Source organism: Artemia sp. Qi Xiang Cuo, chromosome 2 (assembly GCF_049724085.1).
Source record: "Artemia sp. Qi Xiang Cuo chromosome 2, ASM4972408v1, whole genome shotgun sequence".
Classification (NCBI taxonomy): domain Eukaryota; kingdom Metazoa; phylum Arthropoda; class Branchiopoda; order Anostraca; family Artemiidae; genus Artemia; species Artemia sp. Qi Xiang Cuo.
Window position 1 is genome coordinate 69,908,841 of NC_142795.1, and position 26,210 is coordinate 69,935,050.

Genomic DNA, 26,210 nt, shown 5'->3' on the forward strand with positions numbered 1-26,210 from the left:
TGGCTGGGGCTGTAAGGGTAAATGGCGGGAGTATGCATGACTTTTATTGGGCACATACTTGTCAGGTTAGTTTTTGGAAAGGCATGCCTGCCTAGAGTCTCAGGCCGAATATAATAATCATTTTCGTCGGAAATGAATTTTAGCCCCCATCCCCATATATAACAATTCAGGGTATATATTTGCACATTAGGGAGGTGGGGGGAAAGTTTAATCTTACCTCTCATTTTCATCAGAAATAAAATTTACCCCCACCCCCTAATGCGCAAATATATACCCTGAATTGGTATAAATAGGGGTGGGTGTAAAATTCATTTCTGACAAAATCCTTATTGTATTTGGAAAGAGCATAAAAAAAGCCATCAAGTGGTATGTTTACTTTATTTGTAAGTCAATAATATGATTTGGTAAAAATTTACCCAGCTTTGGTCGGAAAGCTGGTACAATTTATCTTAATGCATCGGGAACGCTGCTGGCTATTAGCAGAAAATCCAAATACTTGCCACATGTTCATAATAAAATATGAAAAATGAAAAATCAACCCGACCCTATAAATTGTAAGTTAATCTCCTCTAGAAACAGCCGTTTCTTTTAAAGAAAGGTTGAAATTTTAGACAAGGGGCTTTTGATATTTTCCACAGTAGTTGAGTCAAGACAATGTGACTTAGCAATGGCTCCAGAACCTCATAGCCTAATTAGGGTTCTCCTATTCTTCAGGTGTGTAATTTGTTTTTGGAAAAGAGGTAGCAATTGCCTCCTAAACCCATCAGTTGAAATTTAGGTCTTAAAACAGCATGTCTAAATTAAGATAGGTCTAGTTCAGTAAATATAGCCTATAGGCCTACCAAATCATATTATTGAGTTAGGAATAAAGTGAATACAAAATTAGAGTAAAAGTCAAATAGAAATCCTCACAACAAAACGAGTTGGTTAGTCCAAAAGCATTTAGAATGCCACACATTTTACATTTTATATTTTAGGCAGTATATGGTAGGTCAATTTTTGGTCAATTTATTTTACTAAAAAGTTTTTTAAAAGTTCTAAGATAGAAAAATAGAAATATGCTGTTCAATGTTCTTTCCAAATATAATAATCACTACTGTTAAGATTGCATTCCCAACCCTGCCCCTTAAATAAGGTGAGACATAACCCTAGGTCATATAAACATGTTTGCTGATTTTGTGGGCTTGTATTGTTTTTTGTCAATATTTTTATCAACAGGTGATCCCCAAAGAAATGAAAACTTTTGCATATAACTTAGGGCTATATTCTGACCCCTTGGAAGGGGGCTCTTTTGCAGTTGCAGGAGTAGTAGTTGTTATAGCCTACTTTGGAAAAAAAACTGAAGGGTAATTTTTTTTTTCTATCTGATTTCTGTCTTATATAGTGAACTTACTCACAAAGTTACCTTTGTTGCATGAAAGTCATGATTAATCATTATTCAAGAAAATAATTATTTATTATCAAATTAAAAAAAGATTCATTTCTTTAGTTTCAACTTTTTTTAAAAGTCAATTTTGTAATTTGAAAGCACTGCAGAATGTGGCACATTTTTGGTCAATTTATTTTTCTAAAATATGCAGCTTGTCTCATTTGGGCTTCAACCCATTAACAATTGAAAAAGTTGACAAATAGCAAAATCAAAATAATTATATATTGTGACGTTTATTGTGTTTGATCACTAAAATACATTCATTTGTAATAGATGGCTTGTGATATCAACCAAGCATTTGATTTTTAGTTATATGGTGTGTTTTCATTGCTTTTATTAGCCAAAAAAAGGAACAAGGTGTAGCTTTAAGGGTCTTGTCTGGTTTAGGTTAAAAAGTTGAATTCAGAATGGTATCAATTTAAATATTTGGAAAGAACCTTAAAAAGTATATTGAGGGGTATGTTCATATTTTAGCTAACAAGTTAATCAAAACATTCCCAAGCTCACCAAAATATACCTGAAATTTATAAAAATCCTAATATAGCATAAAATCCTGTGTAAACCACAGTAATTATACTTTCATAATGTGAAGTCAAATAAAAGCAGACTTGAACCAAAATTAAGGAAAAATGTTTTTCTTTGGGTTAAAAGCTAAGACAGGTAAGACTATCTTCTAATTTTAGAAATAGGTAAGGAAAAGAGACTGGAGCTTTCAAGCACATTTGCTTTGTAATTAGTATGTTTGACTGTTGAGTGAACTAGCTCATTTATTGTATGTTTTGCTTTCTTGATCTTTACATGGAGTAGCTGTAGTGTATATATATTTTTTGTTCAGCTTTACTCTCTTTTGATTTTATATTCTTTCCTTTTAAAACTTTTATGGTTTGAACTTCTCCCCTTTGTCAACACTGTGGATGCCTTGTTGCATACTGATGGAATATTTGTTTTATTGTTCTTGTTCCTTTTTTTGCTTTTTACCTGCCATAGACATATTTTCAAGAGTTACTCCTTTGGTTATAGCATAATCTAGGCTCTTGATCCATCTCCAAAAGTCCCATTCATTGCCTCTCAAAACAGCACAAGGTCCCTCATCTATAAATTTAATAAAAGAAAGGGCCATTGAATAGGGCCTTACATAAAGATACATGAATAATACCGAATAATATCATAATAATGTGAATAATAGGGAGGGAAAAGTTACAGCTTACAGCTTTAATGCAACTTTTACTTAAATTTATGAAGGAATAATCCATAAAAATCTTCTAGAAATCTATCAAACAAAGAAAAGAAAGTGACAAAGTTTGTCAAAATTTTATCTTACAAACATGTCTGACAAATAGAAAGTGTATACAAGAAAAACTAAACTAGGGTCCAGAAAATGTTTTAAATATCCAATCTTAGCCCCCTCCATGGCACTGAATTTTCACTAGCTTAGACATATTTTGTGCCAGGTCAATAACATCTTTGCAAATAGACTTGAAGGTTGAATATAGGTGTAGAAAGATATTTTCATCCTCATATCATCACTTTTTTCCCTAAACTGAAGTTTCACCCTGCAGTCACTTTTTAAAACAAAGCAATATACCTGTTACAAGCAGGCTGCTATTTCACCAGTACTACCTTATTGGTATTCTTACTATAAGCTAATTATCAGTTATCAGCAGTTTTTTTGTAGTCATTAGTGGTATTTAGTAGGTGGTTCACTGAAAAGATCTGCCTCGGAATTATTAGAAATTAAGAAATTAATGGACATTACTATAATGATAAGACATTATTAGCATTGCTTGTATAGAACTTGTAAATTTTGGAAATCTCCAGCATGTGTAATTTAAAATAGTTTATCTCTCTTCAACTTTAGTGAACTGTAAGTCAAAACATGCTTTTAATAGTTGCATTGCAAAGAAGTTTCTCTTCTTCTTGGTAATCCTGAAAGAGATGGAGATAGTCAATCTAAAAAAAGATGGAATGCTGTTCCAGACATATTCTAGAATATATTGCATTAAAGTATGGGTTCTAAGTGAGGAGACCAATTAATTGCTTTTCTCCCTAACTTTTATATGGTTAAACACATGCCCAATGGGTTATCTAAAAGATCATTCTAAAGTTTGGGTTTGGGTTCAGCAGACATGAAAGCCATCATCACTGCACAATGTGTTTGACTACCTAGTAAACTGTTAAAACCCATTAATCTAGGTCCCCCTTCATCATTTGGAAAGTTTGTACTCTGAAAACGCATTTTCTTCCATTTTAAACATTTAGTTATGCTATCTTTAAAGGTTAGATCTTGCACTTCAGCTGTATTGTGTGTAAGGTTACATTCTTAAGTATAAAATAGATAAGGATCTATTACTGTGGTTGTTGCGTTTTGACTCTATTTTTGTATTTTTATAGAAATTGTTTTAGCCCCCCCTCACTTCCTGGAAAAATTTAGAAAAAAAAACTAAAGTTGTTTGTGAACTTTATTTTCACTGAATTAATTGTGTTGTGGATGGAACCACATTGCTTTAGTCCTGTTTTTCTTTGCTTATGATGCTGATTTTAGTTAATTGCAAGAAAGTGGTAAGGGTGAAACCTCTGTGGTTTTTATGGAGAGTTTGGACCTCTAGCATGATTGAAAAGTACTATTTAACATTACATTGTGGGAAGCTGCATTGCATTCTTGCCTGGAGCCAGAAAAGATGTTCTTCACTTGTCCTTCAGTCAGACCCTACAGGTTAAGAGCTGAAGTGGAGTTTTATTGTCTTGTCAAAGAGAACAATCTGATGAATAATCCATCAATACTTTTGTTCTTTGAGCCATGATTCTGCTTTTATATTGGAAGCTGTTTTCAAGCTGGCAAGCAAACAGGTACCAAATTCAAATTGGAGTTAGAGTAAAATCTGAAACTGCATAAAATGAGCAATGATTCTTTGACCCCATTGTCCAAATGCTTTCTTAGAGTAGTAAATAGAAAAATTTAGAGATACTAAAAAGAAGCATGTCCTATGTGTCCAAAAGTGATGCCATCTACTTTTACAGGCTATTTCTGTCTTTGATTTCAGCTGAGTTTGTTATTTAATTTTTTCTGTGTAACACAAAAATAGAGGGGGGGGGTATGACATATGCCGTCTAGACTTCAATATCTCTGTTTATTGCTTGAAAGATTGGAGCTTACTCTTTGCTCCTCTCTTAGTGGTGATGTGGCTCTCTGAAGTAAATCAACTTTTGTACCAAGGCTGATACATGTTTTTTTTTTACACTAATCAATAATCCTGTTAAGGCTTCATTACTTTTAAAAAATTTCTTGTGAGATTTGTCATACTAAAAATTTTAAGGGGTTGACAACTTCACAGGAATGAAGTAGAAAGTAAAGGCTATATAAAGCATTAACAACATATTTTGAAATCTCTTTAAGGGGTATGTTGACGTTTTTTAAAAAAAAAACTACTTTTAGGAAGTATTGTTTAAAGAGTGTAGTGTGTTGAATTCATGGCAAAGAAAAAAAACCCTAAGTTTTCCTCCTGCAACACTTGTCTGCAAAATCCACAAGAGGTTGCTGCAGCATGTCATGTTATCGTCTTAGACCTAGTCATCTGACAATTAAAGCATTTTTTAAGTGACAGAATTCCATGCCATTTGGTTGGCTTCAGGTTTAAGGCAGGATAGCAAATACTATCTTAATACTAAACTATTAAATACTAGTATTTTTAAGTCAATACTGACCCTTATAAAGCTCCCTGTTCAGTCACCTAAACAGCCTATGTAGCAAAAAATTAACTTGGGAAATAAAGAGCAGAAAATAAAACAAAAAAGTGATACCTAAATTAGAAGCCAGTTAAACCCAAGGTTTATGATCAAAATGGAATAAAACGGTTAAAGAGAATTTAAACTGCCTTCAATAATCCTTTTATAAATTCCAAATAAATTATTTTTGTTGTATCTAATTTGAAATCATTCCATATCTGAAAAAATAAAATGCGACGAAATGTCAAGGCCTGGGGAAATTCTCCTGATTTTCGGGGAGGGGGGAAAACAGCCCCTAGGGGTCAGGTGATCTCGGTGAAAATCGCGCCGGCGGATTTGGCATATCAGGGAGCCCTACTGCAGGGGTTTTGGGCTCCTGTCTGCAAAATTGTGGAATTTTGTATTTTTGCCAGATGAAAGATCACATATGCATGTTTATTTGTTTGTTTTTTCAGGGGTGATCGTATCGACTCAGTGATCCTAGAATATTGGGAGAGGGCTCATTCAAACGGAAATTGCCCTTTTCAAGTTCTAGTTCTAGTGCCCTTTTCAAGTGATCAAAAAATTGGAGGGTAACTAGGCCCCCCCCCCTTTTTCTCCAAAAATCGTCTGATCAAAATTTTGAGATAGTCATTTTGTTCTTCATAGTTAAAAAGCCCAATAGCAATGCCTTTGGGTATAATATAACCCCCCCCCCCCAGAGCCCTAGGAGATAGGTCTTTAAGTTAGAAAATTTGCCCATTGTTTGTGTATAGTATTTGTTATTGGGATGTAGGCATACATTCTCGGATTGGGGAGGGGGCGAATTTTCTGCTGGGGGGTTTTCCACGGGTGAACTTTCCATGGGGAGGAAAGTTTCCAGGGAGTGAGCTTGCCAGGGGAAATTTGTGTCAACGCCAATTCCTAGAGAATTTGAGAAGTTTCGACAAACTGTCAGAACAAGGTCTTGTTTTTCTTTCTTTCTTTCTTTTTTTTTTAATGATATTTTATATTTCTTTGGCAAATGAGCTTTGCGCTAGTCCCCCAACTCAAAACTATTTATACCCGTTTTTAGAACTGTTCCATAGTATAAAGTTCAATAAAACACCATTTGGAATTGCATAAATGAGATTCGGCATTAAGGTGCCAAGAGAAAACTTTCCACTAGGGCAAGAGGAAGCAAACAGTTTTCAGGAAGGGGGGGGAGGTGTGCAAATTTTTGAAGGTTTTCTGTTTGTGCAAGAATAGCTGCTATATTTTTTTGAAGCCCCTTTACACTTGTCTTTAGCTAAAAATCAATTTCTAGTCATCATCACCAGGGGTAAATCAAGGGGGTGATTTTAAGGGCAATTGTCCCCCAAGTAGGTTGATAATTCGGCTAATTATAAGGTCAGATAAGCAAAATACTGATAAAGAAGCAAAACTTTTATTGGTGCCCCCCCCCCCCCTAGATACTAATTTTGTATTCACTATACATAATATATATGCCAAGACATTGATGTCTAAATAAGCATTCAGGTAAATTAGACTTAAGCTAACAACATTTTCTTTTCGTTGTACTTTTTTGTCTTTTGGGAGGGAGAAGTGAAGTCTTCCTTAACCCTCCCCTGTGGTCAATCACTGCGTCTGCAAAGAAAAAATTATAATTAATGTCTTTGAACATGAAACTATCAATGGAAGAGATTGACTCAGAAGAAGTTTAGGCTTTTTTCCTGCACTCTTGAAGCCTTTCAAAGGCGTCAATTTAACGTGGGAAAGAATTTAAAAGACATAATATTATGTCATAATTTAAAAGATATATATATATATATATATATATATATATATATATATATATATATATATATATATATATATATATATATATATATATATATATATATATATATATATATATATATATATATATATATATATATATATATATATATATATATATATATATATATATATATATATATATATATATATATATATATATATATATATATATATATATATATATATATATATATGGTCTCCTCCAGGCCACTCAGCGTGTCCCCAGGTGGCGATAAAGGAACGCCCTACAGATATGTAGGGTACCTCCATAGGAGACACTAACCAATGGGGGTCCTTGTCCCTGGGGGTCCATAATAGAAACTGGGGCACCCTCACCTGAGGTCAGAAATACAGGCGGAGGAGGAAGAAGGCCCCTCAAATGTACACTCAAAAGGGCCCACTGGTTTGTCCACAAGTCCCATGAGTTACAAACCTTCTCCCCGTAATGGGTTGAATTGCATGGTGATGCAGAACACCATCGCGGGAGGATCCTATATAGGAGGACAACTGCAACAGGGCGTAAGATCCCGGTCTATGGACAATAGTCTCTGCCAAGGGCTGCCTAGACCCTTTGGGGATACCTGCAAGGCTGGGGGCCTTATGGTCAACTCTATTCCCACTTGAGGAGTGGTGCCCCTCGAGGAAATTATAGCCTAGTAAGCGACACAGCATTTGCACAGGATTCTGACTAATGGACAGTTCTTCTGGGCTTGGTATGTTTTGACAGACGTCTTCGGACTGAAAAATCTCTTCCTAGATAATTTATCTATTATGGGTTGCCTCACCGTAGTAGCATAATATTTGTAGGCATGAATATATAATGAGTCGGAAGTAATAGGCTTGAGATTGTCTGTGCAGGATTTCGACTCTTGTTGATAGAAGAGTATCGCCAAGTGCTGAAAACCATGTTGTGACCAAGATGGGCCCAGGATTGCACAAAGCCTCCATTCATGGAGGTCCCAGGGACTTCTTGCTGTCTGGTTCTAAGCCGGCTTAAGCACCTCGGTGTAGACTTGAGAAGATATTTGATCCCTGTCCTGCCCTGGTATCTGGGATCATTGCTTTTCCTGAGGCGAAAATAATTTCAATGATTTAAAGAACATGAAAATTGGAACTTGGAATGTTACGACGTTAAAAAATGACCATCGTATCGACATTTTGACTGACAAATTCAGAAGATTCGCACTGGACTTATAAGACGTTTCAGAAACTTATATCCCAGGGGTAGGAAGCATAAAATTAGGTGATGTAGAATTTGTTTACTTCGGCAGGAAGGATGGGTTACATAGACGGGGAGTAGGGCTCAGGGAGTAGTCTTGTTTAGGCTGGGAAGGTATTAATAATAGAATACTAATTGCTCATTTTATCAAACAGTTCATGGTAACAAACTGTAAGTAAGGAGCGACCCGGCTCAATGGTAACCGAAACTCTAGAAAACGGGTTTTGGATACCAATAGATAAATCAAAAGAATCAGATTTTAATGCTGATTTCGAATATATAAGTTTCATTAACTTTAGTCCTACCCAACAAAAGTTACGCGCCTGAGAAAATTTGAATGATTTTCGAAAAAAGGGGGAAAGACCCCCTAAAAGTTATAGAACCTAAATGAAAATCACACCATCATATTCAGCGTATCAGAGAACCCGACTGTAGAGCTTTCAAGCTCCTATCTACAAAAATGTGGAATTTTGCATTTTTTGCCAGAAGAAAGATCATGGATGCTTGTTTATTTTATTTTTTTTCCCCAGGGGTGATAGTATCGACCCAGTGGTCCTAGAATATCGTGGGAGGGCTCATTGGAACTGAAATTAAAAGTTCTAGGGCCCTTTTTAAGTGACCAAAAAAAACGGAGGGCAACTCGGCCCCCTCCCACGCTCATTTTTTACCTGAAGTCACCCGATCAAAATTGTGAGATAGCCATTTTGTTCAGCATGGTCGAAAATATGATAACTATTTCTTTTAGGCTGACTTAATCCCCCGAAGTCCCTGGGGGGAGGGCTGAAAGTTATGAACTTTACCCAATGTTAACATATAGTATTGGTTATTGGGAAGTATACAAACGTTTTCAGGGGGAATTTTTCTAGTAGTGGTGAGTGGGGGGGTCGGGGGTTATGTGGGAGGTTCTTTCCGTGGAGGAGGTTTTCATAGGGGAAGGGACATTGCTATGAAGGGAGCGCCGGATTTCCCAGCATTATTTAAAAAAGATCAGACATTAAATATAAAAAAAACAAGTTTTTTAACTGAAAGTAAGGAGCAACATCAAAACTTAAAACGAACAGAAAATATTACGTATATGATTGGGTTCGCCCCCTAGTCAATACCTCACTCTTTAAGCCAAAGATTTTTTTGTACTTTCATAAGAGCTATTTATTCTCAATAACTGCCTTTGTGATTAATATTTTTAAAGAGTTGGAACAAAATTCGAAATTTAGCTTAAAGAGCGAGGTATTGACTAGGGGGCGAACCCCCTAATATGTGTATTAAAAATATATGAATATGAAGTTCGTTACGTAAGTTAATTCGTAAGTTACGTATATTTATTACTAATAAAAACGTTCGTAAATAAAATTAAACAAGTTTCGAGAAAGCCATTTAACCAAATAAAAGTAAAATTAATTTGTAAATTTTGTTTTAATTATACATGTACGGTGAGCCAAAATCAAACTCTGCATTAATTCAAAAACGTTCAAAAATCAAATAAAAAAACAAGTTTTTTTTAACTGAAAGCAAGGAACGACGTTAAAACTTAAAACGAACAGAAATTATTCCGTATAGGAAAGGGGCTGTCCCCTCCTCAACGCCTCGCTCTTTACGCTAAAGTTTGACTTTCTCACAACTCTATTTTTTTTTAAACAATAAAAAACACTATTAATTAAAAAACACTGGTTAAAGACACTATTTGATACTAATTGTGGAATTACATTTAGTAGGTACACGAAAATGGGATTTCTAAAAGTTATAGCTTTTTTGCAATTGGCAACTGTGTTAGTATTTATTTATTTGTAACCCACAAATGAACATAGATAATGACACTATGGAGTCATAGAAAAAAAAAATTAACACAACAATATCATAACAAACATATCATACAATATCAAAATCAATCTCATAATCAAACCGTATTAACAATTCATATCAGACCAACAATATCATAATTGACATAACACAAAATAAAATAAAAAGATTGGAGAAATTTATTGGATGTTCTCTTTAGTCCTATACTATATCCATTAATAAATCAGCTAAGACATCCTTGCGTATAGTATTCAGTTCAGATAATCATTGTTTTCATTGTCATGTTCCTAAGTCAGGAGGTACGTATACAAGTAGGCTAGACTAATTGTAGACACCATTTTTTGTATTTGCTCTGTCTTTTGAATTTATATGTTACATTTCATTTTCAGATGTCAGCAGATTCTAAGTCTAACAGGAATAAATTTGCAGCGGCAGACTGTTATTGTAAGTACCTGTAACTGCATTTCTAGTTTGTTTCATGTTAGCTTGGATTCAAAGTGTAGGTATGAGAAAAACAACTAATGGTGTGATGAGGCTGAATTTAGGATATTAGTTCCAGGGGGGGGGGGGTAGGTCACACACACTGAAAACCTAATCGCAGAATTTGGCAAAATATATGATAAACACGGTTTGCTTGTATCAGGGGCAACGCTGTAGGGTTGCATATAGTAAAGGCCATACGGCTCCAATGTTTTATTATTTATTTATTATTTATTTTTTCAGAGGCACTTCATATGGAAGGGGTCGTCGTAGAAACTTCAAAGGGGGCTCATTCGATTAGAAATCGAGAGTTCTAGTGCCATTTTTAATAGTCGAAAATGATTGGAGGGCAACTAGCCCCCCCCCCACCCCCATCATTCCCCCAAACACATCCCATCAAAAGTTTGGGTTAGCCATTTTGTTCAGCGTAGTTGATTTCCAGATAGAAAATATATTTTTGAGGAGGACACTACCCCACAACCCTCAGGGCAAGAGTTTTAAGGTATTGCCTTTGGGCATATAAGGTTTTTATAGAAGGCGTTGTCGTAGAAACTTCAAAACAGGCTCATTCAATTCGAAATTCGAAATAACTAGCCCCCCCCCCCGCCCATCATTTCCCCAAACACATCCAATCAAAATTTTGAGATAGCGATTTTGTTCAGCGTAGTTGATTTCCAGATAGAAAATATGTTTTTGAGGAGGACATTCCCCCACAACCCTCAGGGCAAGGGTGTTAAATTATGCCCAGGGGACATGTAAGGTTTTTATAGAAGGCGTTGTCGTAGAAGCTTCAAAAAGGCTCATTCGATTAGAAATTCAAACGGCTAATGCCATTTTTAATAGTCAAAAGTAATTGGAGGACAACTAGCCCCCCCCCCCCGCCCAAAAATCTTCCACACCCATCCAAGTAAAATTGTGTTATAGCCCATTTGTTCAGTGTAGTTGTTTTCCACATAGCAATTATGTTTTTGAGGTGGACACTCCCCCACATCCCTCAGGGCAAGGGTTTTAAGTTATGCCCTGGGGGTATATTAGATTTTTATAGAAGGGGTTGTCATAGAAACTTCAAAACAGACTCAGTTGATTGAACAATCGAAAGGCTGGTACCCGTTTTGGATTTCGACTGTTGATGGAAGGGAACTAGCCCCCCCCCACGCCGCTGACTCCCCAAAAGACAGCCCATCACAATTTTGGTGTAGCCGTTTTGTTTAACGTAGTTGATTTTTAGACAGAAAAAATATTTTTGAGGAGGACAATCCCCCAAAACCCTCAAGGCAAGGGTTTTAATTCTGTTTATACCTGAAGGCCCAATGAGAGTTAGAATGTTTTGGTATTAACACACACCTATTAGGCATCTCCTCTCCTCCCTAACAAGGAAAGAAACAGAGAGTGTAAGGCAGTGGCGGATCCAGGGGAAGGGAGAGGGGGGCGGGCCCCCCCTAACGTAGTCTAAAGTAATGTAATTTACAACGCAAGATTGCGTTAATTAAACTTGCTCCTAACGCAGGTTTATCGAATAAACCTATTTTGCCCCCCCCCCTAAAAAAATCCTGGATCCGCCCCTGGTGTAAGGGCACTATAACTTTTAATTTGTAATCCAATGAACCCTGTTCCAAAGTTTATGCGACCACCTCTTCTACATAAAGTGCCCCTGGAAAATAAGTATTATTTCATTGAACCCCTATGGCTCTTTACTTAGGTAACGCTATAGCATTGCTTCTGACCTAAAAAGTTGAGTAGAAATTTCAGCTTCCATTTTTATGAATATCTGAAATTATCTGAGGGGAATATGTTTGGGGGAGCATATTCCACGGCTGGGAAGTTTCTGCTGGGGGGACTTTAACGCGGGGGAATTATCAGCAGGAAAAGAAAATATTCTTGGAGGGGGGAGGAATTTCCCAGGGGGTGAGTTTTCCAAATGTGAATTATTCAGGGAGGGGACGAATAAACCCATTCGATAATATTCTAAATTTTACATCTGAAAGTAACGGGAATAAAGAATCAACGGAAATGTCAGAGATAACACTTCAGGTTCCTTTAGACGATTATTTTCGAGTCTTTTGAAAAAAGACATTTTCAAAAGACAGATTATTTTCATTTGTATTACTTTCTCTGTGGCTGCTCAATTATGCATGTGAGTCGAGAACAGAGAAGATAACTGAAGTTCTAGCACGCATTAGTTGAGTTTCCAACGTCACCCTCCCACTCTTCTACTTTCTATGCTAAAGTGTTCTTCTTTTTGCAAACTACGCTGTTCTAGCCCCAGAGGCATTATTAAATTGAAGTTTTGTATGGGAAGAACACATAGTAAATCTATTATAAAATACTTAAAATTACAGCCATACTTAAAATAAGGTTAAAATACATACTTTGCGATAAATGCTAAATTATTGTGGCACAAAAATCTGAAAAATGGTCTATTCAAAACGATCCTGTTCTTTCTGCATCAACAAATGGAATAACCTAGCTACTGTTTTTAGAAGCTTTTATTTCGATCCATTCATTGTTGTGTGAAAAAATCAGGTTTGATTTTTCAGAGGCATGTAATTAAGCTGTCTGTAAGAAATAACATAATGATTGCATGTTTAATTATTATTAATTTAAAAAAACCATAAATAAAAAAAAGTTCCCTAGGAAGACTAACTAAACGTAGTAAACTAGGAACAAGGAGAAATGAGTTTTTATTATAGTTAAAGCTCAAAAATGCTAACAATTGCTGGTCTTTTGTTTAAAGAATAAACAAAACCCTGAATAAACAGCAATTAAAATTAACTATCTTACAAATATATAGATAACCGGTGGAGACATAAATAAATAAATAAATCTTATATAGCTTTAATATTTTTTATTATTTCCCCCTCCCCAGAGCTGCTTTATATGCAAGGGTTAAAAATACCATTTTGTTAAAAATAGTTGAAAGGTTAAGTAACAAAACTCTGGCGTCGACAAAAACCCCCAGGGCCCGGGGGCAGGAAGGGATTCTCGTATAAACTTTAGAGAAGGCTCATTTGATTGGAAATTGGAAATTCTAGTCCAGCTCCTAAGACTCAAAATTGATCGAAGGGCAAATACCCCCCCCACGCCCTTTTTTTCCACCCCTTCCTTTGAAATAATTCTGTTTATACCTGAAGGCCCAATGAGAGTCAGAATGTTTTGGTATTAACACACACCTATTAGGCATCTGCTCTCCTCCCTAACAAGGAAAGAAACAGAGAGTTTAAGGCAGTGGCGGATCCAGGGGAGGGGCGAGGGGGGCGCCCCCCTCCCCTAACGTAGTCTAAAGTAATGTAATTTACTTAATTAACGCAAGATTTCGTTAATTAGAACTGCTATTTTTTAATCCATTCATTGTTGTCAATCTCTGTCCACAAGTTATGCAAGCTGTCTATTGTTCATATAAAAGGTTTTTATCAAAGGGGTAATCGTATAGACTTTGAAATAAGCCTCATTCGATTGCAATTGAAAGTTCTCGATCCGTTTTTTAAAGTCAAGAATAATCGGACAGTAAGCACCCCCCCCCCCACATGCCATAAAAACTTGAAATTTTTTGCCATCAAAAACAAACAAAAAGTAATTAATAAGACTTTCCGAAAAATAAGTTTTTCAAAGAAAAGTAAAGGCCATTTTAAACTTAAGCTCAGTAGATACAAATACCTTTTAAAATTCAAACTCAAAACGACCAGAAATTAATATTAAAGAATAAATGAAACCCAAAAAGAAAATAAATTAAATAAACAATCATATCAAAAAACATACAACAATTAACTAAATAAATTAATAAACATATCTTAAAGTCAGTGATACTTTGACTGAATATGAAAATCAAGCTTAAAACGAAAAAAAAAATAGTTTGCTATTAAAGTATAAATGAAACTTAAAACGAACAGAAATTAAATAAACAATCAATGCGAACATACATACAATATATATTCATGTCAATGAATAAATAAATCCTAAAACAATTGAAACTTAAATTGAATATGCAAATCAAGTTTGAATCGAATAAAAATAACTACAAACAAAAGTTTGGGTATCGCCCCTCTGCAGAAGCCAAAAACCTACTGCGTCATTGGCGCTTTACTGAAAAAGAATTATATTACCAATGTTTTCTTCTGTACTTAATATTGAAGATAAATATTAAAATTACAGTAAAATTTTGAACTGATGAGCTTTCAGCAATTAATATCATTATACATAAAATATTCAGTTTAATTTATTAGTTCTTTCCAAGATTGGTCAAGTCAAATATAGTTTCACTAAAAACAAAATTTGGATACTGCCCCGTTCTTTAACCGTAAGAACCTAAAGCCTTCTGCGTCATTGGCGCTTCACTGAGAACGAATTACTCGTATATTAAAAATTTATTCTTTTCCAGTTCTTACAGCATTCTAAATGAAAATAAAAATTACAGTGAAAAAAAAAATCTTGAACTGATGGATTTGTCAACAATTAATATCATTATATGTCAAATATTCAATTTGATTTTATTTATGCTTTCCATGACTGTTCAAGACACATATAGTCTTCAGTAAAGCACCAATGGACGCAGTAGGTTTAAGACTTTTACAGTGAGAGAAGGAGGCGATACCCAAACTCTTGTTTGTAGTGATTTTTGTTCGTTTCAAGCTTGATTTGCGTGCTCAATTTAAGTTTCACTTGTTTTAAGATTTATTTATTAATTTACCATAGTATCTATTGTATGTTTGTTTGCATTGATTGTTTATTTAATTTCTGTTCGTTTTAAGTTTCTTTTATACTTCAATAGGAAAATATTTTTTTTCGTTTTAAGCTTGATTTTCATATTCAATATAAGCATTACTCGCTTTGAGATATATTTATTCATTTATATTGTTACTTGTTGTATGAATGTGCTATGATTGTTTATTTAATTTCTGTTCGTTTTGGGTTTCATTTATTCTTTAATAGTAATTTCTGGTCGTTTTTAGTTTGAATTTTAAAAGGTATCTTTATCTCCTGAGATTAAGTCTAAAATGGCCTATACTTTTATTTTAAAAAATTATTTTTCGGAAAGTTTTTTTAATTAATTGAAGTAAAAACACAAAAGAGATTTAAATGTCACAAAATCATTGGTTTTTGTTTGTCGTCGATGCTTTGCCATTTTCCCCTCCAATGTAAGAACTCTTGGCTTATATTATCTGGATTACGTCAGAAAATCCTTGTAAAAATAAATAGTCCAACTAGTTTCTGCTTCCAACATATTTAATTCTTTAATATAAGTTTGCAAGTATGAAGCTGCTTAGATTTCGAAAAATTGATTAGTCAGAAACTCTCTTTCAGTTCAGATTTGAATAAGTCAATAAATATAATGGAAAATTTTTGTGCTTCTTTTGGTGAAGGGGTTATTTCAATGGCGAAAAAGTCTTGAAAATTTCAATTCAGTGTCCAAATTCTTTGAAGAGTCTTCAATATTTGCTTACAGCATGGCAAATAAAGAATCAATGTCTTCCTGTGGACCCACCAATAATTGCCATATAGACTCAGTGGGTTTGCATGCCCTTGCTAAGTCACATTTAACGACTTGAAGAACTTTACATAAGAACAACATTAAGCAAACAGTTCTCTTGCTATGACTAAACTTGTTACAGACGGCTGTTCTTCAATTAAGATTGCCAACTGGTTTGGCTTTTTCTTTTAAAAAATTATTTAACCTTTTTCGCATGCTGACCATTGGCCTGCGCTGCAGAGGTACCAATCTCCTGATTCGCTGCCTTCGGCCGAGAGTGCAATGCGTAGTTGGGGGCAAATCATCGGACGCTTGTCGTGTTTTCCCCCCAGATTTTTCCAGGTGTCCATTTAGAGCTGGGTCGACTCTAGCTGAGTTTACAGATTCACACCATTGACCCACGTTCCATACGTGGATGTTGCTTTTTTATTCAAGGCTGTGTACTTCTGACACGCTTGTTCAGCAACGGCTCTAATATATCACTGTCCTTTTTTTGTGCAAGCCTAAATCTTTGTGCAAGCCTCTGCTTGATACATGCCTAATATAGGGGGATCTCTGCACTATGTTTTTAAATCAAAATTTCATCTTCTAGTATCGAATAGCAGATGGTTGTGTTCACCCATTTAATGATATCAACTTGAATCGCAAAAAGATGTCAATAATTATTTAGTTGTGACCCACGAAAAATTGTTGAATGAACAATGACAATAGAAAACCCTTTCATAGTAAAGACAACAATAACACCTTGGCTAAAAGGAGCCTTTGAAACAAGCTAGATACCTCAGACAACTATTATGTTTCTGCGATATATTTTCTAACTGGTGTAATTGTGCTTAAATAGTTTTTTAAACCACATTGCCTTTCTATTTATAAATAAAACAGAATTCAAAATACCATAGCGAGGGTAGTGGTTGGAAGGAGAGACAGAAAACTTTCTGTTATATATAGGCCTATAGGTATTTTTTCTTTTCAAATCTGTAATGCTATTTTAAGCAGTGTGATTTTGTAAGTGTTATTGTTGCTAAAATATCTTCTTTATTCATTTTATTTTACAGGGCTACACAGAGCTTCATTTAGTGCCCACCAGCGACGCTCAGTTTAGGATAATCAGTCTGAATTGCAAGCAATGCAGAGTTTACAAAGTAGTTATCAACGACAATTTTGAAGCCCAATTCCAGTACTTTGACCCTACATTGGAAGTGTGTCAACTTGATTTCAAAAAGTAACCACTTAGTTATCTGTTATCTCGTTGCTCTTAATCAAAGTTCCCGTAAAGTATTTGATAAAATGGATTTTTTCGTGTCTTGTTCAGATAAGAACTTGTGCGCATTTGGATTGTATTCCTTGGAATTATCAAAGGCCTCTGTTTCTTTGCAAATGTAAATAGAGCTGAATAATTTTATTTCAACAAAATATTCATAGGTGAAACCGAGAGCACAAGATGCTTTTGATAATAGCCAAATTAGGGCTACTCATATACATTGTGACTCCAAGACTCGTTGTAGGCGGTTTAGCTATAGCTGATTTCTGACATTAATAGCTAAAGATTACGCTGCCCCCTTTGTCACGCAAGTAAATATAATAAAATACACGTGGTTACTATATTCATGCATAGATTTGACCGTTAGGTTGGTCAGAATCTATTCAAAACAACTTTTTTTTTTCTTTTTTTTCTGGTGTTTATATTCATAGGCTAGAATTTCGAGGATTTTTGTTTTTGTCTTGCTTGATAGATAAATGCAACCATAGCAAAAGAGTGGGAGGTTTCCCCTCAAGAGGTTCGTGAAGTCGTATGAATGTAAACAAAATTAAACAGCACCCAAGCCAAGTGGGTAGGATCACCCCTGGGTCAGTCACTGGCCTTTGAGCTCCCTCCTCAGTAGCAACACGAAGAACGAAGAAGAGACGAGAAGGGCAACTTAAAACACACAATAAAGGAAACATCAAGAGAGATAGCAATATGATAATTTAAATAAAACAAGACGCCATGTATTGTTTTTGAATATTTAAAACTCAAAAGAGTTTTAAAATGTCATGAGTAAAGCAGAACTTAATTTATGTAATTATTTAAAGAATACTGTTATTGTTAAATTTATGAAACTTAACAACTGTATATTAGTATACTTTAATTATTATATTATTTGATTGTATTTTGCTATTGTATACTATCTTTTATTACGTTTACTGCCTTTTTTACGCTAGATTTTCTTAAGGTTTTTTATAAGACTATACTAACGGAGCTTATGACAAAATAATTATTAGCTACCTATGGGATTTCGCTAACTTTTCAGGCAATGTATTTTTTTCTTTGTATGTTTACGGAGTCTATAAATGCCATAGTTCATTTCATAACTGACATGTTTTATGGTTCATTTCTTAATATTCAAAATCTTAATAGTTATTGAGATTTCAAATTGAATATTGGTAATGCCTTGATACTAATTAAGCTCTATTTTGTCCTATCTGAAAGTTTGATCTTTAAATATAAGTAATTTTTTTCTGACAATTTTTAATGAGAATTACTATAAATACTTGAGACCAATTCGGTGATAAAATCAAATTGGAATAATTCTATAAATCCGTAACTGTAAACAAGTTGATGTTTTTTTATTTAAAATAATTGCAGCAGCATGCTTACTTTTTAAAACTGATCTTTCAGTAAATTTGGATTAACTTTTAAGATTTTTGATTGTCAGTAATTCATTACACAAAAAATTAAAATCTTAAAAAATTTAATCAAAGCTTTATGAAAAACAATTTAAAAAGGCGAGGTTGTATTTATTGTAAATAATGAAAATGCCAACTTGTGGAACTTTTCCAAGAAAGTCAGCTAAGTCGTTGTAAAGTCAAAAATTTTATTATAAAATGAAAAAGTTGAAATTCCTGCAGGGTTGGGAGAAACATTATGATATGAACTTTGTGGGAAACTTTGTTAGCCTTATTGGCGTCGTGGGAGCCCCCCATAACTCTAATAAAATTAGCAAATTTAAAACCTAAATTTAAAATAGCGTGTCACTATCCTTGCCTTTTTATCTTCACATGTTTTTATATGTGTTTTTTCAGTCCATATCACTATATTTTTATATCCTACATGTCTCTACTATATCTCTACAATATCCTTCAGAGTTCTGTCGTTGGCTTTCAGTGCACTTATCCCAAGGTGGAATCCATAACTGGAAGCCTTGCTGGAAGATTACTTTGAAAGGATTTTCTGCTGCTTTGTCGTGGCCGTGTTAGCATCAAGTGACCCTCTTAGTATTTATGTCAAAAATATTTCTTTTACCATAATTTTAATTTTTGGGAAGAACCAGAAGAAGCATGATGCTCAATTTGGTGAGTGACTGGATGTAGAGCACTTTTTACAATCGAGATAGGCCTGACACACGACATCCCGTCTGCTCATCCCGCTGGTAACAGATTCTGCACTCACTTACTTCATTTACAAGTCCTGTTCGAAATGCTACCTCCTTTGTTAAGCTTTAAGAAATTACTAACTTGGACATCATCGAATGTTGGCTGTCTCCCATCAACTTGTTTTCGATTTTAAATTAATCATGCCACTTGTAAACAATTTTTATAAATTGCAGCATTATCGTCATGCACCAATTTCAACATTTCATGAGTTTCTAAGACAAGTTTTTCCTTCTTTTTTTGCTAAAAACTGAATTTAGTCTTTACACGTCAAGTTCGATGATCTACGACAGCTTTGGAAAACACAAAGTCATCCTTATGTTAGCCCATTTAAAACTACATATCGGAAAAGAGCCTCGCCCAAAAAACCTTGGATAAGTGTATCACTTTTAAAATCTATCAAGGAAAAAAATCGACTTTATAAGATAAAAATGGAATACCCTTCGGCTCATAATGTACAACGATTCAAAAATTATAAAAAATTGCTGGTTAAAATTCTTAGAACAAGTGAACAAATTTATTATGAAAATTCATTTGAAAAATCTGATTCACCTCGGACTACATGGAATTTAATCAAGGAAAAAATTGGAAATAATACTAAGACACCACACCCTGAAGTGATCATAAATGAAAATGGAGTTGAATTGAAGGGGAAGGATATTGTTCCAGATTATTTTTGTAATTATTTTTCTCATATTAACACTACTGTTGAACCGAATTCCCCGGAATCTCCGTTTTATTCATATAAAGATTATCTCCCGCCATTTGAAAATTCTAGTATGTTCCTGGCCCCTGTTACTTTCGGTGAGTTCCAGAAAGTAATTACGAATTTAAAAAGTGGCAGTTCCCTAGGTCTAGATGGGCTCTCCACAAGTATTCTTAAAGAACTTGTTTGTGTGATACATGTTCCGTAGGATCACATTTTAAATGTATCTATACCATCAGGGATCTTCCCAGAAGTTTGGAAATCTGCACGGGTTATTCCAATTCCTGAGAAATGTGATAAGACAGATATAGGCAACTATCGTCCAATAGTTATTCTTCCTCCAATATTTAAGGTTCTAGAAAAAATTATTCAAAAAAGAATTGTTTCGTATTTTGATAAAAGGAATATTTACTAAAAATCAGTTTGGATTCAGGTCGGGTCATTCTACTGAACTATTGCTGCACTAATTTTAGAGATTAATGATTCACTAAATGATGATAATCATGTGTCTACTCTTTTCTATGATATAAAAAAGGCATTTTATACGCTAAACCACGAAATTATGCTGGAGAAAATTAATAACACAGGTATTAGAGGTAAAGGCCTAGATCAAATAAAATCTTACCTGCATGGTCGAAAAATTCAAGCAGAAATAAATGGGCACATGTCAAGCCATATTGCTATTGATGATATTGGAGTCCCCCAGGGATCAATATTAGGACCATTACTATTTTTTATTTATATAAAGGACCTTCCGAGGTGCTTACCCCAAGATAGTAGCTTAATAGTAATTTTTGCAGATGATACTGCTGTAACAGTAAAAGCTAAAATCCCATCTTTATTGGTTGAGAAAATGGTGATAGCAATTAAATCTTTGAATAAATGGTTTGCTTGTAGCTACCTAGCTCTAAATTTTTCTGAGACAGAATTCATGACTTTTTGGGCGGTTACAGCGGGCAGTAAACAAAATTGCCATAGAAAACTTAATTGTAAATCAAAGCAGAATAAAAAGATTAAAATCATTTCGTTACCTTGGGATTATTCTCGATGAGCTTTTATCCTTCCGTAAACATTCTGATTATCTGAGTTTGAAACTTGCCCATAACTTAGGTTGTCTTCATAGATTGAAACATGTGTTTCCTTTTTTCATCCTTAAAATTTTATACCATTTTCTAATTGAATCATTTCTAAATTATTGCCCTGTAATCTATCTCAACACATTTATGATCCATCAGCAACATCCTCAGATAATTCAAAATAAGGCAATTAGAATTCTGGGTACTTTTGTTCATCGCCCAATGAGGCTTCAAAATCTCTCGGAAACCCAAACTTTATATGTTTTTCTCAATATACTTAATCTTAAACAACTGAAGGACCTGCATACAGCAATGTGGTATTATGATATTCAATCTTCAACAAATTATTTCCATAATTTAGATATAATTGAGACTCCGATTTCTCCTGCCCACCACCTCCGCTCCAAGAAGTATCACCTTCCTCCAAATAAATCAGAAAGAGCTAGATTCTCAATCAGATACCAGATTCCTCATATTGTCAATAAACTTAATTTAGTAGAAATGTTCCCAAGTTTCAAGAGCAGATCTTCTTTGAAAAAACATATTTCAAAAATGGTTCTTTGTCTGGATGTTGGGATTGATGAATAATTGATGATTTGTGTTGTGATGTTCTCGCGCTGGGGTGGCCTCCTCTGTTATCTCCTACCTTGTATGTTTTTTTTTATATCCTGTATTTGTTATTTCGGCATTTTCTTATATTTGTTTATGGCCGACACATCGAGCCCTGCTCTCCGTCGACCAGTTTAGAAATTTATTTGTCATGTGTTTTTGTCAATAAAAGATTACTGATACTGATGTCTTTTGAAGCTCATTGAAGAGTCATCACTTGATCTTAATTAACACTGTCTGTCTCACCAGATGATGCTATCGGACAAAATTACACCAATGTCAACAGTTGCTGCTAATAAAATTCATTCACCTTACTTTTTGATCCTCTCCCCCTCTGCGGAAAAGAATTGGCCTATATTCCCCAAGGAATTTCTTCAAGTCTAGTTCATTGCCAAAACTTTAAAATGGATCAGAATAAATATGGGTTAATAAAAAATCGTTAAAAGCGGAATTATTGGGATTTTCCAAGTTTTGTAATTGCTTGTGAGCGATTTTTAGTGTTTATGTGTGTCTGTGTGTGTGTGTGGGGGGGGGAAAGTCTTTCTTGTGTTGAGAATTTTTTCTAAAGTATATATCGTATTTTACAGGCGAAGTGCGGAAGATTTTAGTGCCTCACATCAAACTGCGCTTAGGCTAGTAGACCCTGATAACAATGCTGGTGAATTAAAGATACGAATACCACCGGAAGCCTCTTACCTCATTATTAAGGATCGACCTTTTCGAGTTGGTATTGAATTTTCTTTAGAGCAGCCAAACGGAGGGATTCATTTTGTTTCACCGAAAGTCGATGGCGCTCCTACTGAGGTAAGTAGTTCAGTAAATTGGTATGGTTAATTCAGAAAAAATTGCTTGGGGATATTTCAATGTAACGAAACTTTCCTATCCTTTTGAAGTTTATTAATTATATTTATTTATTATCTTGAAGATTGGTAAAACGTTGACCATAATCTAAATTTATAAATTTAGCTCTGCAGTTATCTCATTTTTATTACTTACCTCTTTGTTATTGTAATTATTACCTTATCAACGCATTGAAGGAGGGAGGGAGGCGATAGAATGCGAACCCCTGCCAAATGAGGAAATGTTTTTCGTGTTTTCGACAACCCCTCCCCTCTCTCTCAGAAACATCGTAAGATATTTGTAGGGAGGAGTTTTGTTTTCGAGAACATTCTTTCTCCAAGAGTTACATCGTTGTCTACCTACGATTTTTTTCCTTTTCTTTTTGGAAATGTGCTCCAGTATCACTAGAGTCTATTGTTTAACTTATAAATAGAAAGTTAGCCGTTTTTTTTATCGTCTAGACTGTTTAACTCTATCTTGTAAGCTCTAGTATTTAACTGGGAGTGGTTCGAGGACGTATTTACATTGTAGTAACTAATAGTAACACTGGTTTCAAGACCATACAATATAACTTATAGTTTATATCCTGCAAATAGGGATAGATGTTGTCCGAGCTTAGCCCGATTTAGTGTTGGAAAGGAAACTGGTAATGGATTGTTATATTCGTGTAGGCTCAATAACCTAGTTGTAACCAATATGATATTTGAGGATAAAATAACCTAGCCATTAACATGATACTCATAAAATGGCTGGACAACTAACGTTACTGATTGCGCTACTGGGAATTGAAGATTGGTTGAATGAATAGAGGGCAACAAGATATATACCAGGTAGTTTTGATGCTCATAGACTTTTGGATTATAAATTGAAAGTAATGTTCTAAGAGCGGTTGGATATAAGATTGGTCATTTAAAGATTTAACGTTTCATGCTGGTCCGAGTTAAGTTTAGAAACAGCCCCAATAAATAATAAAGGTAATATTAAGGACAAATGGGGCAGAACATTTGGGGAATGTTATACCGAGTCATAGTTTTACGAAATAATATGGAAAACAATGACAAAAGTTCTTTATAATTTAGAAAGGAAGGAAATTTTGTCTATTAAAGAGGGGTAAATGTTGATATTGAAAAGATTGAAAAATAACAAGACTTCGGGTACTGATAGTGTGATACAATGAATTTGTGAAATGTGAGGTTAAGAGTTTTGAGATAGGATATTGAAAATCATGAGAGGGATATTTTAATAGAGGGGAAGTAATTTCTTGCTTTAAGGAAGCTTAAAAAGATATTAAAAAAAGGTAATAAGAGTAAATGTCGTACCTACAAAGGCATTAGCATGATTTTGGTAGCAATTACGCTGCTTAGAATTTGAATCGTTTTATTGATACAAGCTGTCGCAGTCAAGAATAAATTCCAACTAATTGGCGCTCATACTGACAAAAAAACAAAAATTAACAAACACTGGACTAGCACTTATTAAACACTGACGTGTAATGAGGCACAAATTAATTTGAGAAGTGTTTTGTGTGTACGGTAAGCGGTTTTAATTTATCTTTGGCTGTTGATCTTGTATTCACTTTTTTTTGTCATAAGCGATTGTAATATGTTTTTATGTTTGTCACTGCTGAGAAGAAATTGAACAAATCTGCAGTAAGCGTCCCATAGAATAGCTTTGACTGCTCATTTCTATAATGACTCAAGTAGGTCACTCCAGTAACATATATTGTCGACTTGTGGGCCCCAGACAGGACAAGCGTATTCTAAATTTTTGTTTCATGTACGTAAAGTAAGCCATTCTCAGCTATGATACTGAAAAACCAACTTGACGTATTAAGATGAGAGTGCATCTTGCTCAATTTGCCTTTTTAGTATTTCTTTCAATATGAGCATTAAAAGATGAGTAAATGGTAAATATGAGAGCAATAACTGAAATTGCACGTGGGAATGGCGAAGGAAGACACAAAATATCCCTACAGAAGATTAAAGCAAGGAATTTAGGTGTTTTTCCCCTTTGATCTGAAGATTGCAAATTGTGCATTGGTCTTTAAGCTTTTTATACCAGTTAAGTGTGTTAAATAAATTAGGGCTCTATGTACAATAATAACATTACTGTGGTTAAGGTAGGAATTGAGGTATGTAGTTATTTTGGTGTAGAATCAAGATTTAACCAATGTTGTGTCTTATCTCTATTTATGTAGATCGTTTTGATGTACTTTGCCCTAAATAACACAGCAAAGGCTGTTGGTGAACGTAATATCAAAGGGGAACGAAGTAGAACACTTAAAATTCGATTATGTAGATGATTTAAGTGTCTATTTTTAAACATATTTTTTTTCAACTTCCTGCAACAGTCTGTTGTGCCAGACATTAAGAAGAGCTTAAAAAATGAGCGTTCTGTTCGTTCATCAGATCTCAAACTTCTCGGGTTGCATAATTGACAAACTCTATGCTATTTAACTTACAATAAATGTAGAATTGGGAACAACCAATGAACAGGAATTGGAACAAATATCAAATGGCACATTTAAGTGAGTTTGAGAGCAGGGCCTTCGCTATGACAGACATCAGTATGACAGCAGGTAGTGACAAAACTAGAAATGTTTGTAGATTTTATTACAGTTTTGAAAAAGACATATACTGTAATTAACACCGTCTTTACAACTATTCAAATTTGAATGGTAGCCTATCTAAGTTTTTTAGGATGCTCTGTATCAAAATATTTTAGCAGTCTGTAGTACTTTATTATTGTCTTGAGATATAGTACCTTAAATTATGGCACCTGTAATGCCATCTTTTTTTCTGGTAAGTATATTTCACTTTTCTAGAAGCCAAGTCAGATGTTCACCTATGGTTGGCAGAATTCTTCCCGGCTCTGGTTTCCATGCATTGACTCGTTTGCTGAGGTTTGTACTTGGAAACTTGAGTTTACAGTTGACGAGTCTTTAACTGCCGTTTCATGTGGCGATCTTGTTGAAGTTGTGTACACTCCTGATATGAGGCGGAAAACATTCTACTATTCGCAAACAGTCCCAACAGCAGCTCCAAATATTGCATTGGCGGTTGGGTGAGTATATAGAAGTGACTAAGGCCTTACTTGTTTTAATTATGTAAATGAAACGTTGTCAAGGTCTGGTTATAAAAGGCTTACTAAAATAATGAACCTAAACTTAGAGTGAATTGACGTAACTAACACTATTCTTGCTCTCTATTATAGGGCAAGGGTATTGAGGGAAGAGAAAAAGAGAGAGAGGGGGGAATTTATTATAACAAAAGAAATGCATCATTAGTTCAAAGTCCTCCCCGAGAAGTTAAAAACTTGCCTGAGAAGGTGGTAAATTACCTAAACTGCTGCAACGAAACATGGTAACCGAACGGGTCGTATTTCCTGTTCGGCAGTACAAATCTTTTAAATTAAGATCACTTTATTTAAATGATTAATATATTTTAAATATATATATATATATATATATATATATATATATATATATATATATATATATATATATATATATATATATATATATTTACTTTCTTAGTTACTTTCTTAAGCCCAGACAAATCACCAATATTTTTAACTTTGAATAGAACAGTTTTAGCTCCTGGTCCATCTATGAAGGATTGAATACGTTTGCCGTGCTGAAATAATCAGTAGGGTAT

At 34.5% G+C, this 26,210-nt stretch overlaps 1 protein-coding gene across 2 annotated transcripts in view; it reads left to right on the forward strand.

Moving 5' to 3' along the window:
• Positions 1-489: 489 nt before the first annotated feature.
• The window catches only part of Taf2 (TATA-box binding protein associated factor 2), a 91,920-nt gene continuing 66,199 nt past the window's right edge, over positions 490-26,210 (forward strand). The window contains exons 1-5 of one of the 2 annotated variants that reach the window (XM_089108248.1): positions 490-554; positions 10,358-10,412; positions 16,968-17,134; positions 22,302-22,518; positions 25,379-25,617. In XM_089108248.1, coding sequence (XP_088964374.1) covers positions 520-554; positions 10,358-10,412; positions 16,968-17,134; positions 22,302-22,518; positions 25,379-25,617 — 713 coding nt within the window. In that variant the 5' untranslated portion in view covers positions 490-519. The remainder of the gene's footprint in view (positions 555-10,357; positions 10,413-16,967; positions 17,135-22,301; positions 22,519-25,378; positions 25,618-26,210) is intronic. The other variant, XM_089108249.1, reaches the window with a different exon arrangement.